General features: G+C 45.6%; 1 protein-coding gene across 4 annotated transcripts in view; it reads right to left on the reverse strand.

The window, feature by feature from the left end:
* Positions 1–17,528, reverse strand: part of HERC2 (HECT and RLD domain containing E3 ubiquitin protein ligase 2) — a 2,956,340-nt gene that overhangs the window by 559,577 nt on the left and 2,379,235 nt on the right. For all 4 annotated transcript variants that reach the window (XM_069636605.1, XM_069636607.1, XM_069636603.1 and 1 more), the window contains one exon: positions 4,904–5,019. In XM_069636605.1, coding sequence (XP_069492706.1) covers positions 4,904–5,019 — 116 coding nt within the window. The remainder of the gene's footprint in view (positions 1–4,903; positions 5,020–17,528) is intronic.

The raw sequence follows: 17,528 nt of genomic DNA on the forward strand, positions 1-17,528 counted from the left end.
TTGCAGTGGTATTGTCCGTGCAGACCCTCACCACTTGCCCTTTTAAGGATGGCAGAAACGACCCGAGGGCCCAAAACACCACCAGTAGTTCCAGCACGTTAATGTGTAGCGTCTTCTCCTCCAGCAGCCACACGCCTCTTGCGTGAAGACGTCCGGGGAAGAATCCATCGTGACCATCTCTTGGTACGGGGGCTCTGAGAATCCGTACCTCTGGCGAAATTGCAGCGCACGCCCCACCATCTTATCGCTCGACGGAACTCCTCGTCAAGCGTGATCCTGTCCTAGGAGCCTTCGGACACCTGGACCCAATGGGCTTTGAGGAATTCCTGCAGTGGGCGCATCCGCAAGCTGCAGAGCCGAATCCGGTATATGCACGACAACATCATGCCGAGTAGAGACTTGATGGTCCTTACTGTGGCAACCTACAGTGCCAACAGCTGTTGCACTTTGCCCAAGATGGCCAATATCCTTACCTCCTACAGCGGCAGGCATGACACCGTGTTGATCCTGGATCCCAGAAACAGCGCATCCTGCAATGGAGTCAAGTAGGACTTTGCATAATTCACTGAGAACCCCAGTTTCATCAGCAGCCGGACGGTCCTTGCCATGTGGTCGACGGCGATGTCCATTGAGCTGGCCCGGATGAGCCAGTCATCCAGGTAAGGGTAAACGCGGATCCCTTGCAGTCGGAGATGGGCTGCCACCGGCACCAAACACTTGGTTAAAACTCTGGGATCTGACTTCTGTCTGAAGGGAAGAGCCTTGAACTGGTAATGCTTCCCTTGAATGACAAAGCGCAGAAACATTCAATGTCCTTCGTGTATGGGGACGTGGAAATACGTGCCCTCTGGATCCAATGATGACAGACAGTCCCCCCCCTCCTCCAGCTGGCTGAGCATGTGTTGCACCGTGACCATCTTGAACTTCTGGGACTATATGTACTTGTTGAGTCGTCGTAGGTCGAGAATGGGCTTCCAGCTCAGGGTCTTCTTTTTTACGAGAATGTATCTTAAGTAGACTCCGGAGTCCCGGAGTCGCTGTGGAACCAGCTCTATTGCCCCTTTTCGTAACATGGCCCGAACCTCCAGCAGCAGCTGAGGGATGTGATTTTCCTGCTGGGCCACCGATGGTATTCGCAGACACTTATTGAAATTCCAAGGTGTGTCCCTGGGCGAGAGCGAACAGCACCCATCAATTGGTGGATATGGTCTCCCACACGCTGACGAAGTTCGCCAGCTAGCCTCCCACCAAGGTGCATGGGTGGGGGCACGACGTACTGGTCGGTTCAATTTTGCTTGGAGGACGTTGCACTGCTTTGGGGCCCTTGACGACGGCAGCGACCTCTGAAGGCCTTGGAGCGACCCCTGTTGGCTTCCTGGGTGGAAGATCGGGAGGGTTGGCGGTAAGAGGATGAGCATCCTGCCGAAACCCTTCGAAGACCTGCTGGACTTCGCTCCCGAGGAACGAAAGGAGAGCCGGCATGTCCAGGACCCTCGTCTGGACCTCCTGCCTGAAGTTGGTGGCTTTGAGCCAGCCACGACGGCAAAGGCAAACCCTGTTGCCCATCTGGCAGAAATCCGTGTCCGCAATGTCCAGTGCCACCATGATGGCGTGGTCCGATGCCACCTCTCCTTCCTGGAGGTTCTCCAAAGCCTCAACCCGTTTGTCATCGGGGAGGAAATCCAGGAGCAGAGCCATCTTGTACCAAAGCTCCCGGTCGTATCTGGCCACGATCGCCAAGGCATAGGCCGCTTTAATCATCATCACCGCCGAGTAGATTACCTTTCTACCCATGGAATCCAATTTCTTCCCCTCATTGTCCAAGGGTACAGATGGCGACTATGAACTTGACGACTTCTTCCTGACGGCTGCCGAGACCACCGAGTCAGGCGACGGTTGAAACCGCAAGGACTTGGGCGCAGACTCCGGCACCCAGTACTTTTTCTCAAGCCAGCCTCTCTTTGCTGGAGCTGAAGCAGGGTTCTTCAGCAACGCCAGCCCCTCATCCCAGACGTCGTCCAGGAGCGGTACCGACAGGATAGTCTTCCTCTTCGCCTTCCGCCGTTGGTATAGGAAGCCCTCCTTTTCCTCAGGGGTGAGCTGAAAAAGCGCCGATGCCCAAGCAATCATGGAATGAAAAGATCCCACCTTGTCCGGTGGAGAGGCTCTCAGCGCTGGCCATGTATGGTCTCCCAGTCCTGCGTCATGGTCCCTATCCGTCGTCGCCGTGTCCATCCCCGCCGGGGGGAGGGCAGCGATGGCTGAAAGGGGGGCGTAGGGTGTCTTCTCTTCTTCGACGGTGGCTGCCCCATTGTCAACAGAGTCACTGGTGGTGCCGCTAGTGGAGCCGTCGGCAATCTCCTCTGAATCTCCGACACCAGCGTTTGGAGTGCCGAGAGGATGTCCGTCAACAAATCCCTAGGGGGCACCTGGGGAACAGAGTCACTGGGCCCAGCACCCATTTCAAGGTCCCCGTCGATGGTATTGATGTCGACATCGCCAGCGGGCATCTCTTCGATGTTTCCATCGTCGTCGTCACCAACAAGGACGGAAAGAATATCATCCTCCTCGGGTGAAGAAATGTCTGTGCCCTCGAGCTCTTCACCCCCCCCTCCCACTTTCTTTGTGTCCTGAGGGGTTGGTCTCGGGCAGAGGTCCGGCATCCTCTTCTCCGGGGTCTTTTCTATTGGCTTGAACGAAGATTCTCTCCTGGCCGGGAGAGACACTCTGGCTGCTGACGGGGTACCCTGGACGGGGGTCAGCCCCCTTTGCCTTCGAAAGGGAGACATGATATGGCATTTATACGCGCCTGTACACAAGTGTTTCAAGGCGTGTCGAGACAAGGGAGGGGGAACGAAGGGAAGACAGACAACAATCCTACTAGGCCAGGTGACATTCAGATCGTGCAAGTGCATGGGAAGGGGGAAAGAGGAAAGTGCGGGGAGGGAGGGGGAAGGGGACAGTGTGATATATGGGATAATAGAATAAAAAACAATAAGTAAAAGTATGGCCAGCAGGTGTCAAGTGCAGGCCACGACCAACTCGATCGAGGAGGATGATTTGGCCTGGCCCACCTGGGCTTTCACAGGCAGGTAGGCCATCTTGACCTTCTCCCTCACTGGCAGCTCGGACCCTTTGTCCTTCTTGGCCTTCTTCTTCAAGGGCAGTTCAGACACCTTACCCTGTTTGGCCTTATCCGGCGTTTCCTGCAGCTTTCCTGCGGTAGCCGACTTTCTGTTTGGATGAAGAGCTGGGGATCGCAGCCGATGTAGATGATGAACGCGCTCCGACTGTCGCAGGACCCGCTGGAGTGGCAACCCAGACGGAAGCGGACTCGCAGTGCTTGGCCTTGTGTTGGGCGCCCACGGATGGAGCGCCCTCAAAGGACTTAGAAGCCTGCTCATGTTGGCTGGATCCGCAAGAGGCATGCCCCTTAGAATCACCCTTAGAATCACCCGGGTAGAGAGCTTAGTCTTGAGCCACGCCGCCAACCGGACATATCGATCCTTCATTGTGCGCTTGGTGTAGCCACAGCAAATCTCACAAACTTCTTTATGCGGCGGGTGTAGACAATAGAGGCACTGGGAATGCTGGTCATCCAAAAAAACATTCCGCAAACCGCAGCTGGTGTACAGCTTGAAGAGGGAAGCTCCATCCTTTTCTTCTGACATGATCCGGCGCGGTGTAGGCCTGAAGACTTCTGGAAACTGCCAAGAACACCACTCAATGTCTGACCTTGAGGGGTGATTAAAGATGCTGAGAAACGGGTCCCCGCTAATCGATGAACAATGGAGCACAATGGCTCGAATGACCGCAAAATGGAATTCTCTAGTACAAAAAGCAAAAAAGCAGAAAAGCTTGAAGAGCAAAACGTGAGGACTCCCAACACTTGAACGTGCAATAAAAATCTGAAGATGGCTGCCAGAGGAGGGGTTTAAGTAGAGGGCAGTCCTTGGCTGGGGTGGTGGGGGTATGAGTGGGGGATGGGAGTATGACCCAGAGCTCAGTGATTGCGATTCTGGATTACCACAGGTCATCAGATCTGCTCGCAAACATACTTTCTGGCACCAGAAATGTGGATAGGGGCTAGAATGTCCCAGCCCCTTTCTCTGGGTCACTGACAAGCACAGACAGACACCTTTCCCCAGGAAAGGTATTTCCATGTGAGGCATTTCCTGACCCGAGAAGGCAGGAAAAATGCTAAAGAACAATATGGCCGAAGAACAAGCGATAAACCTCGTGGTGCAGCCATTTTAGGGTGCTAGCCACCTTTAGTAGTCATTTGCAGTAGTTGAAAAAGTACAAAAGTAGAGTAACACAAAAGCTGTAAACATCGCAGTTACCACCAGCTTGTCTTAGGCACATTGTAAAAGTAACCAAAAAGCCAGTATATAAAAGGATATACGGATACAAGGTATCTTAAATGAACTTCAATGTAAGGTGGGGTGTGCAATTGTAAGAATACATAAAGAGGGACAGTACCTCAAGTAATGAGTCTTAGGTACTAGTCAGTTTCCACACATGAATGAGAAAAACTGGCAATGGAAGAAAAGCACAAGGCTTTGCTTACCTCCAAAAAGTCAGGACACGGTTCAAAACAAGCAAAAAGTAAGGGGTTCCCATATAAATCTATCGAGAGAAAGGTGCAAAGAGAAAATCTTTCCTAATAATTGCCTATTGGAGTTGTCTCGAATGATCAATGCTTTCCTGAAGAGAGGTTCGGTACAGAAGCCTAACATGTCCATGCTGCTTCTGTCAGCTACTGCAGTAACTGGAATGAGCCCTACAAATCCCATTGCTTGTGATGCCAACATTCAAAACATCTAATTTCCTGCAAGTATTAAAAAGCAAAAACAGACTCGTGAGAAAAAAACAGAGTATTACACATTCATAGTATAGTAACCTGTTCATCCACTGGACAAGTTGCTCGTCTTGTTCCCTTTTAAACACTTCATGGCTCTCATGGAGAGCATTCATGTTTTCATTATCTGCCATCAATTCACGGATTTTCTTGGCCACCTATCAAAAAAAGAAAACATTTTTAAAATAAATCTCCAATAAGAATGCATTTTCTCGCTGTAGGTTTGGCGGCAAGGGAGTAGTCGTAACCAGGTCATCGCCTCACTGAGCTGGTCTGTAGCTAAACCATAATAGCTCACCAAAGTAAGGCTCCAGCAAAATTACATAACACCTTTCTCTCGTGTTTGGCAGTCAGTACATCTCTCTCCAATCCAATATCTACCAGATCTCACATTATTAAAATGCAGATGCAACATTATAACAACTTGAATGCTCAATGAAAACCTCAACAAAACTCCACTGGATACACTACTTAAAAACCTACAGAAACCCATCAGCGGATGAAAGCTTACTACTATCAACAGTAACATCAACTATATCTGAAATAAGGAAGTGATGGTTGTGTAAATACATCTCAGGGTGTTTGCAGTTTCATATTTTTAGTAATGAACTATACAACCAGTCTCTGCAGTTTAGCACAAATAAACATTTGTATTAACTTATTAGCAAACGCCAACTTTACAACAATCTTAGTTTTCCTTAAAATGAATATCCAACATTACAAATGTGATTAACAAACTGTAAAACTTTCAAATTTAAGTTAAATACGTGTTACAACAAACCAATATATTTAATTTCTTTTCATTCACTAATGAATTATACATTTACTGCATCACACGCTTATATTTCATTCCTTTTGACTACTAGCCATAAATTACAGATGTTCTTCAATTATTTTCCAAAACGTTGTTACCGCTATGGTTAAAAATAAAACATTGCTCGTCAGACATTGCATCTAAAAATCATCCTTTTCTACTGTCAATTCTGTGCACAAACGTATAAAAATACACATTTCTTATATCCTTTAGCTTTTTCACCATATAATAAATGTCGACGGGTGTCTAAAACTCCTACTTTATTTGCAGAGACAGTCATTTTGTTTCTCCAAGCTTAATCTCAACCTTGGGCGCATTACCGCCATACATGGAAGTTGATTCAATCCTAATAGCAAGTATATTTTCTTAAGACACGGGGAGGGGAACTTAATGTATTTTTGAGGTACACCTGGTCGATATGTATAAATGATCCGGTCTTGTATGCCTTTCCTCTCACTGGCTATAGTTAAATTCTGAATAAAATGAAATCTCTTTAAAGCCACAATATCCAGTTCCCAAACAATCTGCATTTAAAAGGAGCAATCTTTGTTGACTCAAGGTTTCTCGTGCCAACTTCCAGATTGGGTTAACATAATTCTTCACTATTTTTAAATACACAACTCTTATTAAGGCTTGGGTTCGGAATGCCATTACATCCATTTCAAGACTAATAAATTGGATTAGAATGGAGTTGGAAACTCCTTAAAGGTCATCCAAACGATAGCCTCCATCTTTTCCAACCTTGTTAGACTGTAACTAACACTGGTTTCATAATTATATAATATTCTTGGTACCAGGCTTTGTTGGTACACAAGTAATAAACCTTTAAGGATATATCCATCTTGATATTTAAAGTATTCTATAGAGGCAGCGTTGGCCAACACTTTTTTTACTGATTTGTTCTCTTTCACTTTTCTCCTTAAGAGTGTTTTGTAATACTACACCCAAATAGATATACTTATCAACCAACTCTGATTGCTGATCTTTCAACAGCCAATATATACAGGGCATACGCGTCGCATTTCCAAAATACACAATTTGGGTTTTTCCATGTTATTCTTTAGTCCATTCACTCCAGAGTACTTCTCTATAGCATCCAACTATCTCTTCAACCCTATTGGGGTCTGGTCTAGTACCACATTTTTATTTAAGGAAGAGGCTACAAAAGCACAGCTTACATTATTTGGGTTTCCACTTGTACATCATGGTTAGGTCAGAAAATCCTTTTGACTAACTCTGGCAGTCCCTGGTCTTTTTGCTGGCTTGTGTGTCCAAATCGATATCCGTCAACCATGAGGTCTTTTTCTCAGAAGAGAGAAAGTGCGTCAATGGACGGTGGCAGCTTTTTAATTTTTAGAGGCTGCACAATGGTGCAGCCATTTTGTGGGGATGGTAGTTATTTGCTCTTTGAGCAGCAACAGACAAGCTTTCTGATGTTTGTAAGGCCCTGGGATTTGGCCATGGTCTTTGCGGTCCTGCTAGTTTGTGGACAACTGGCCTCATTGGCTATTTGGATATGTGAGCTCTGACTAAGCGCTCACAAAGCCTTAATTCCCTCACTGAATGCAATCCAGTTCTATCTTGGTGAGGGTCTACACTGAAGGGCTGGAATCAGCCCCAGCACTATTTGTGAGCATCTCTGTGGAGACAGTCATTTGACAGTCTACTACATGGAACCTCTTCTGTGCATTGGGAGGAAGGAGGACATGGAGGATCTTACTGGAAGCTCTGTTGCTGTACTCCTGAATTTCCTGAAGGCAAACCCTGCTTCTTTCCAACTCGAGGGAACCATCCATGGTGATCCATCTCATCTTGCTGGCATAGTCGGATCATTCTCTTTTGCAACTGTTGTGTGGGTCTATGAAAGATTTCGCTGTGCTATCAAAGTCTCAGAAGTGGAACACCCCACTTGCCTTCCTGAAGACTGGACGGCTTTGTTTTTGCTGTCGGAAAACGCATGGATATTTCACAATAGACTCTGCAGCGGTCCTGCCTCCGAGGGAACCTCAGCTGTCCCAATCTGCAGTGACAAGTCCTTACCAGAGCAACTTCAGATCTGCTCTGAAGGGTCACCATTGTGCTATATTGCTGCTGTTGCTCTTCCTTCAACTTGAAGTCTGTTTTCAGTGGGCCCTACAAACTAGTCTGCATTGTTGGTTTGGTCCTTCCATTACCAGCGGTTCTACCTGCAAGGCCATGCTTCCAGGAACTTTGGCGATGGAATGCCCGCTATTGGAACTCACCAATGCAACCTCTTCCCCTGGACATCTTCAACACACTCTAGCATCTGCACTTCCATCTTGGGGGTCTTCTGGCTCCTAATTCGTAGTCTGTTCTGTTCTTCTGTGCCTAGTGTGAGAAACCTGAAGGTGTCTCACTGACAAGTCCCCGGGGTTCTGTCATCCAGGTGGCCTTGGCACGGCCATCGCTATTGGATCCAGTTGCAGGGGTGAACCAGTGCGGGAGGATCACCAGGATGGGGGGTCCTCGGGGAGTGGAAGTGCGACACCAACGGGTGAGATGCAGTACCCCCTTCCTTATAACCATTCTTCCCAATCCTACCACGTAGGATATTCAGAAGCTCTACCCCTTTCCGGCACAAACGTTTCTCACACCAGGAATAACAACGGACTAACACGAGAGCCGTTGACATGTCCCAACACAAGTGTCAGGCAGAGTCAGGCAATTGATAATAATCACACACACCTGACAGCCCTTGCCCTTCGCCACAGGGATAAAAGGTAGCGCGAGAGAGCACACTACGAGCAAGGCAGACTGCACAACGAGGCAGCTATTCCAGGATGGCATCTCAAGAGGAGACAAAAGACGGTGAGAACTGAAAGGACGACAATGAAAAAAGAGTCCTTGCCCTTTTCAACCGGGACCTGTGAAGCCTCTGAAGAAGGAAACACAAGACCGTGAACAATAGCCAGAGTGTGTTGTAGCAGATGCTAACGGTACACAGAGCCCTCCTAGGCTGACGATAAAAGTCAGAGAGATACACCTGCTACCGTAGTACCGCCCTTGACTCCAGAGCTAAGAAAGCCAAGCAGCTCATCCCAGCGGGTGAGTCAGAGGGAGAACCGATAAAGAAACCGAACTGTGTTGAGGGAAGGTTGCAGATGGCAACAGAAGGTGAATCAAAGAACTGTTGAAAGCGGAGAGGAAAGACCAGCTGCAGAGTGGTCCGGAACCACGTAGGTGCTCACTCGAAAGACTCAGACTGTTCCCCTCCCCCTGTTATGTTGTATGAAACTACCAATACCAGAAGGCCCTCACAAAGAAGGTCGAAGCTGTCATACAAGGGTCGAGTAAAACCCCTTGCGCAGTCGAAAGTCTTTGACCCATAAGCAAAAGGAAACTAAGGGAAATAAAACCTGTATCATGATAAAACAGAGAACACTGTATGATTGGCAATCGTGAACCCAACTGAGGGATGTCCACAGTGGATTTTTTAAAGAGACATTGAAACTTGTGAATTTAACAAGTGAAATCTCTTGAATAAAGGCCGTAGTGAACCAGACGGAGGGAGGCTAACATTTTAGAGGGGTTTGAATGCAGTGGAGGGAGATCCAGTGAACCCAACAAAGGGAGGTTAACTATCAAGAGGGGTCTGAGCCCGGAAGAGGGGAACCCAGGGCTGAAAAGTCATCATCCGACGTACCGAATAAAAGTGGTAGTGAACCCGACGGAGGGAGGCCAACATTTGCGAAGGATCTGAGTGCGGAAGAGGGAGATCCAGGCGTGGAAAACGCTCACCCAACAGGCATACGGAATTGTTGAACTTTTATGATTTTGAGCACATCAGGTCCTCAGAGGTAAGAGACTTTTTGTAGAAAAGAGACTTAACCTCTGACGGTCCTGATACCAGTGAAAGGAACTGTAACCTTGTGTTGAGGACACCCGAAAGAGTGCTGTGCTCAGCAGTCCTGCTTTGTCCCATGCTAAAAACGTGGGGAAGGGAGACCTCGGCAATCACATCCTGACTTATCATTTGTAACACTTCTTTCTTTTCTTGTGAAACCATATCCCAGAGTATTTTTGCAACTTAACTGTAAGGTTTTGGCATTATTATTATTTTGATGGTCGTAGCTTGCTTTAATATTAGATTTAGGTTTAGATTTGGCATTTTTCCAAACCTTCATACAGTTTAATGAACACCCTTGAACTGTGATCATTTGTGTCTGTCTTTACTACTGCCACCAGGAGTACTTTACACTGGGCACTGCAACCAAGACTATGTCTGCTCCTGAATCTTGGCTTCAACTCTACAATCTTCCTTCAATGGCTGCTTCTTCATCCAATCTTGGTCTGGATCTAGACGTAACTTTTTACCAGCTAAAAATGATTACATACTTATTGAAATTGTTCTTTTGTGTCCTTCAGGGGTTAACTTAATGTTGTGTCTCCCGTTTTAAAATCAGCACTTACATTTAACAGATGAACAAATTAATTACCACATGTAATGTTCTATCTGATGGATGTTTCTCCCACAGATTTCTCATCTTAGATATCATTGAGCGGCAGCAGCAAACTTCGAAAATGTTTTCGCCTCCATGGAGGCGATATGCGGCTTCAAGGCCTCTTGCTAAACCTTGGCACCAGGGCTGGACGAGACATCGATCTTAATAACGGGCACCACACCCCATAACCTCAGTTTTCTCATTTTCTTCCCCCAGGTTGGACATTTTTTTTGTACTCCTTGAAAGAGAAATACTTGTTTAATTGTAAAGCCTTATGAATAGGCTGGCAGTGAAGGAAAGACTTGAGAAGGGCAAAAGACCTCTTTGATCGAGGAGTTGGATGGGAGGGAGATAAGTAATCCATGGGAGGAAGAGCCACAAGAAAGAACATTACCAGGGGTAAGTACTTTGATGTGCTAATGGATTGTATCCTCCCACGGATTCCTCATCTTAGATAGATTCCCGTAGCAGTGCTTTCTTCCTCGAAGCACAGAAAGTGAGCAACTCCCTTTGGAATTTTATCTGAGAACATTCTGCAAGACTGCTCTGGCAAATTGGGTCTCCTGGCAACCTAAGGTGTCAAGATAATAATGCTTAGCAAACGTGAGCACTGATGCTCACATTGCTGCCCAGATATATCCAAGGATGGAACTCCTCTTTGCAGGGCAGGAAAAGCTGCTACTCTGCTAGAAGAATGCACTCTGTCCTTCTGCAACGATTTTGCCTGCTATATTATAGCTTTAAGACATTGTTAACCCTTTCCATCCGGACATAGTTTGTTTAGTCACAGATTTTTCCATCTTTGGGCCAGCATAGCCCACAAATAATATATCTTCCATCCTGAAGTGGCTTGTTCTTGCTCTGTAGAAACTCAAAGCACTTTTCAGGCTTAGTCTATGCAACCTCTCCTGTTCCTCCGAAGGCTGAGGAGGAGGGTAAAAGGCTGGCAAGTGAATCTTCTCAGTTAAATGAAAATCAGACCCCACTTTGGGAAGCAGGCACCACAAAGGTGGTCAGGAAAGGTATTTACTAGCGCTTTCAAGAATTGAATGACGAGAGGCACTGTAAAGTAAGATACTTAACAAAGAAGGTCAGAGTACTCTCTGTGTTTATATAGTGAGCATCAATGCAACCCATCCGTCTCTGAGCGCCCATTAAATCATGGCAAAGAAGATACAATATACAGCAACATGTCTTATTACAAACATTATGTTGGATAGAAACAAATTGAATTCAATCCAGTCGACACACCAACACTATTAAATATAATTTATTAACATTTCTTTGAAGAAAAAAATTATTATCGTAAAAAAACACACATCGTCAAAAGTGTTAATATTATTCAAAGTGTAAACCAGTCCCCTCAATTCATCCATGGGCTGGTACAATATAACATTCCCATCTTAAAAACCACAAGACAACACACATCAACCATATCACATTCACTCACAAACCATTCATAAGTTCATACACATTTTACAAGTAATATTCATTATAAAAATGATTGTACTAAAAAACAAGTTTAGCAATATAAGTCCAATATTCAATATGGATCATACACACTCACTAATGAGTCAGACTTAAATACTACAATCTGGTCCGACTCTAACTAGTTACACTTGAAACTGTTTATAATTAACAGTATATTCCCCAACCCGACATGTTTCTTTCTGTGTAGGTTTAAATAAACAGAAATTCTTCAGGGGTATTATGGTCCCGTATGGTCAGGTGGATAGTAGATGGAGAACAATGGAACGGATAGACTGCACTGGAACTACTCACAGTAAGTTTCATGTAGTAGTCTCTATCCGTGCCGCCGATGAAAAACACATAGGCCCAGTACTAGAATGCCCACAATCGCTGCTTTAGATCAAACCTCAGCATCTAGGGGGGTGAGATACAGAACCAAATCTCTGGACAGATTGGACCCCATTTCGTTTCAATCAAACACCACCTCAATACGAAGGGTATGGAGCTCTCCGTTGTATGTATCAAATACATGCATACTAGTGGTGATCACCCCGGCAGCCAATGGCCGTAATCTGGTCAATCGAGACCCGCGACTCTTGTATGTAACTGAATTACTCTCGAGTGTGCTTAGAAGGAATCTGGGATCTTCCTATCTGGGATCCCAGATTCCTTCTAAGCACACTCGAGAGTAATTCAGTTACATACAAGAGTCGCGGGTCTCGATTGACCAGATTACGGCCATTGGCTGCCGCGGTGATCACCACTAGTATGCATGTATTTGATACATACAACGGAGAGCTCCATACCCTTCGTATTGAGGTGGTGTTTGATTGAAACGAAATGGGGTCCAATCTGTCCAGAGATTTGGTTCTGTATCTCACCCCCCTAGATGCTGAGGTTTGATCTAAAGCAGCGATTGTGGGCATTCTAGTACTGGGCCTATGTGTTTTTCATCGGCGGCACGGATAGAGACTACTACATGAAACTTACTGTGAGTAGTTCCAGTGCAGTCTATCCGTTCCATTGTTCTCCATCTACTATCCACCTGACCATACGGGACCATAATACCCCTGAAGAATTTCTGTTTATTTAAACCTACACAGAAAGAAACATGTCGGGTTGGGGAATATACTGTTAATTATAAACAGTTTCAAGTGTAACTAGTTAGAGTCGGACCAGATTGTAGTATTTAAGTCTGACTCATTAGTGAGTGTGTATGATCCATATTGAATATTGGACTTATATTGCTAAACTTGTTTTTTAGTACAATCATTTTTATAATGAATATTACTTGTAAAATGTGTATGAACTTATGAATGGTTTGTGAGTGAATGTGATATGGTTGATGTGTGTTGTCTTGTGGTTTTTAAGATGGGAATGTTATATTGTACCAGCCCATGGATGAATTGAGGGGACTGGTTTACACTTTGAATAATATTAACACTTTTGACGATGTGTGTTTTTTTACGATAATTTTTTTCTTCAAAGAAATGTTAATAAATTATATTTAATAGTGTTGGTGTGTCGACTGGATTGAATTCAATTTGTTTCTATCCAACATAATGTTTGTAATAAGACATGTTGCTGTATATTGTATCTTCTTTGCCATGATTTAATGGGCGCTCAGAGACGGATGGGTTGCATTGATGCTCACTATATAAACACAGAGAGTACTCTGACCTTCTTTGTTAAGTATTTTTTTGTTCTATCCGGGGTAGGTCACAGTATTGAGATATCCCTGGTATCCCCTGTTACTCTTGTTGTTTACTGTAAAGTAAGAGCCTTGGTCTGGTGTTCATCTAGAAATGGAGAAAGCCCTTTGGCCGCAGTCACCCAAAGCCCTTGTCATGCAAGGTGCAACAGGAAAGAGTACTATAGTGATGTTGGTTAAGTGGGGATCCAGCTGCAAAACGTCTTCCATCAGCATCAATAAAGAGCCTTCATTGCTGGTCTTCTAGCAAGAACACCACCTCCATGACATCTTCCGGGAGGTTTCAATCTCTGCACCTCATCCTTTCAATAGCCATGTATCAAGATTGAGAGCGCTGACATTCGGGGGAAGGCTCAGAGTCCTCTGCTTACGAAATGTTAAGATGGATTTTCAAAATCTGCCCTGGCGGCAGGATTCTGGGAGGCAATCCTATTTATGTTAAACAGGGAAGCCACAGAGACATTAGCCAAAGCCCAATCAAGGTAGGTGAGCAAGCAGTCAAGCTTTAGTCTAAGGAAAAGTGTGAGTGGTCTATGGCTACAATGAGTCCACACAATACCTAATAATACAAGTTAGACAGTAGTATATAAAAATAGTTATTTGTTAGGTCTTTAGTTACACACAAATCATATACAAATCACAGCTGTGAATCAAAACCATAAATAACATACAACTATTCACCAATAAGGTAAAGAAATGCATATGCATTAGTTACCAGTGCTCAACAGGAGCACTCGGATGCAAGAAAAAAATAGGTAGAAATAGTCAACATAAAGCACATGTACAGTTCTCTATCATATGAAGTCCAACCCTAGGATGGTATGGGCCTTGTGCCCAAAATTCACATTTATAATATATAGATTTTTCAGGTAAGGGATTTCAGAAATGATGCAATGAGCTGTGGTGGTTAGAATTTTTTTAAAGTAATACAAGTATTTACTGCAAATCGGCTAAGTACCCCACTCTATCCTATTCATAAGGTAACTCTTAGGAAAGGATCCTTAGGCCAGGTTCGATGACTAGAGGCCAGGCCAGAGGGAGTTGGAGCAAAGGGCTTTGCACCCAAAGTTACCCTATGGAGGATGGGTGGCAGAAACTGGTATGTTAACTTAGCCCCCTGACTCTGATCCTTCCAGACACCACCGAGGGTCTTCCAGAATCTGTTGGAGATGCATTTTTCTGCAGTTGGTTCGGGGAGAGGAAAGCCAGGGGTCACGGTGCAGAGGTCTCTTTTTGTGTTGGCAGTTGGTCGCGTTGCTCTGCAACGGTTGCTGTCAGCTTTCAGAAGAAGATGCAAGATGAAGACTTCTGCAGTGCAGACCCCCTCAGGACACATCACAGCATTAAAGAAAATGGTTCCAATGGAGGTTACCACGGTCAGGCGGCAGGTGATCGTACAGCAGCGAACACAGAGGCAGCCCCAGCGCAGCTTCCCTTGGAGTGAGACTGCAGAAATTGCAGGCAAAGGTGACATGTGGCATACGCTGAAGATCTGAAAAGTTACCTTTGCTCAGAACGATGAAGGCTAAAAAGACGTAGCTCTGGCGGGAGCTGGTCAGTCCACCAGTTGGTCCAGAGACACTTGCAAAGGCTTTGCAGGCACACATCCTTGGGCAGCGGTCAAGACTAGTTGCTCCCACCAATCCAAGGGTCAAATCGCCAACAAGTGTCTTCGGAGATCAGGTAGAGGAGCAGGGCTTCACTGGGCCAATCACTGGAGCCAATGCAGGTCAGCTGCACAGGTTATCCTGGGGTCGTCGGAGGCTTGCTCTTATTTGTGAAGTCTTGGTTCCAACTACGATCTGTCAAACAGTTACAGGAGCCTTCCTTTTATCCAAGATACAACCTAGGAGCAAGCCCAAGCACACCAATGGTAAGGATCTGCACCATTCAAACAGGGCACAGTTGTCTCATTCTGGACAACCACTGGTCATCACATCCATCCAGCAACAGACTTTCGGGTGCCAGAGGATGTGGACTGGGGCCAAACAGTCCCAACCCCCACCTCTGGGTCACATACAAAGCTCACCTCCCCAAGAAAGCAGCAGCTTTACCAGGGAAGCCGACTTTCATATCAGGTATTTCCTGACCTGCGAAAGCAGGAAGAAGGTCAAACAATGATATAGCCAAAGAACAAGAGAAAAATCTTGTGGAACAGCCACCTTTAGTAGCCATTTTAGGTAAATGCAAAAGTGCTCAAGTAAAATATCACAAAACTGGTAAAAAGCAGACTACCCTCAGCTTTTCTTAGGCACCTTGTCAAAGAAACCAAAAAGCCATTATACAAAAAGTTATAATAATCAAAATTATCCTATATGCACTGTAAGGTGATATGTGCAATTGTAAAAATACAATAATTCATACAGACAGTCTCTCAGTACTGACAGTCTTAGGAACTAGTCAGTTTCTCCACAAGAATGAGCAACACAGCAAAGGAAGTAAAGCAGAAGGCTTTACTGACCTCGAAAATTAAGGACAGGGTTTAAAAAAAGCCATACAAATGAGATTTCATAGGAATCTATTGAGGAAAAGGTGCAAAAAGAAAATCTTTCTTAACACAAGTGAAGGTCTATTCTCTTTGGATGATGTTTTGGGGAGCAAATGGCAAGTCCATAAAGTCCCGGAACCACATTCTCCCTGGCCATTCCGTTGCCATTAGGATCATGGTTGTGCCAAATCGCCTCAACCTCCTGATGACATGGGGTATGACGGTAATCACTGGGAATGCATATAGAAGTGGAAAGTTCCAGTCCACTACAAATGCATTGCCAGCGTTCCTCTCGAGGGAAATTCTCTGGAGCAGAACAGCTCAAACTTCTTGTTGCCACTGGATGTGAACAGATCTACCTTAAGGGTTCTACAGAGGGTGACTATCTCTATAAGGACTTCCTAATACAGCTCCAATTCGTGGGAGTGCAAGCCCTGCCTGTTCAGGTCTCCTCTGTTGGGTTCTCCTTCAGGGCTAGGTGAATAACTGACAAGGAGATTTGTCTTTGTAACACCAAAAACCAGAGCTGCATTGCATCCTTGCACAGTAGTAGTGACTGAGTCTCCTCTCTTGTCAAGGTGGTGCATGGCCACTGCGTTGTCTGTCATGTAGGACTGTTTTCCCCCTGTAGTCAGGGTAAAAAGGCATTCAGGGCCAGTATGATCGCCTTCAACTCCAAAAGGTTTATGCAGAAATCGCTCTCTGCTGGGGAACACAGTCCGCTCACTGTGAGTTTATTCAGGTGTGCACCCTAGCCCTTTAGACGAAGCATTCGTCACTCTTGCCACTTGCAGCCAAGGGTGCCAAAAGGTTTCTCCTGACATACAGTTCTCCATGCTGGACCACAAAAGGAGGTCCTGTGAGATACTGGTTGGGACCTGTAGCCGGTCCACCAGGTTGCCCGAGAACTGTGACCATGGAGTTCTGAGATACCAATGAAGTGATCTCATCATTGGCACTGGCACCAGAAAAATAAAAGATGCCCTGAGACCCAACAACCATAGAAAATTCAGGACTGGCAGAATGTGGACATTTTGGAATTTGGTGACCATCGGCTGGATGTTCAAAGTCTTGTCTTTGGGGGGAAAAGCCCCAAGAAGGAGATCAAGACCACTCTGATGAACAGCAGCATTTGCAAAGGTGTAATTTGGTACTTCGTGAAGTTGAGGGAGAAGGAAGAGTCTGTGTAGGAAGAGGCAGATGAGATTCCTGGCTTGCTTCTGAAAGAAGGCACTGACTGGATAGTTGTTCAAGTAAGAGAGACATTAATTCCCTCCCTTTTTAGACTGGCTGCCACAACCGACAATAACTTGGAGAAGGCCCTTGCGGTGAAGGTTTGCTCAAATGGCAAAACCCAAATTTGTGGGAGAATACTATCCATTAGAAGGATCCATTTTACCGGCAGAGTTTTTTTCTGGGCGGTGCTGTAGCTACAGGATGTCCTGAAAAGACTTTGTCTTTATGCCGCCAAGATGCAGAGAGTCAGAGTGTCTTTGCAGACTTCAGGTCCCGTAATTGGAAAATAGAAAGATGTAACTGGTGCTCCAAACTAGCATGTCATGCCCTTGACAATTCAGGCATGTGCAAAACAGAAGAATGATGGCTGGAAGGTTTTGAACAAATCATAACCACAAACAATGCCATGGGCAACCCTCCAAACCATTGTTTTTTAAACTGCCATGCCCTTACAGGAGAGGAAAGACCTAATGAAAACCTGGCTT

This window comes from Ambystoma mexicanum, chromosome 7p (genome assembly GCF_040938575.1).
Source record: "Ambystoma mexicanum isolate Mex_15411 chromosome 7p, UKY_AmexF1_1, whole genome shotgun sequence".
In the NCBI taxonomy this organism is placed as follows: domain Eukaryota; kingdom Metazoa; phylum Chordata; class Amphibia; order Caudata; family Ambystomatidae; genus Ambystoma; species Ambystoma mexicanum.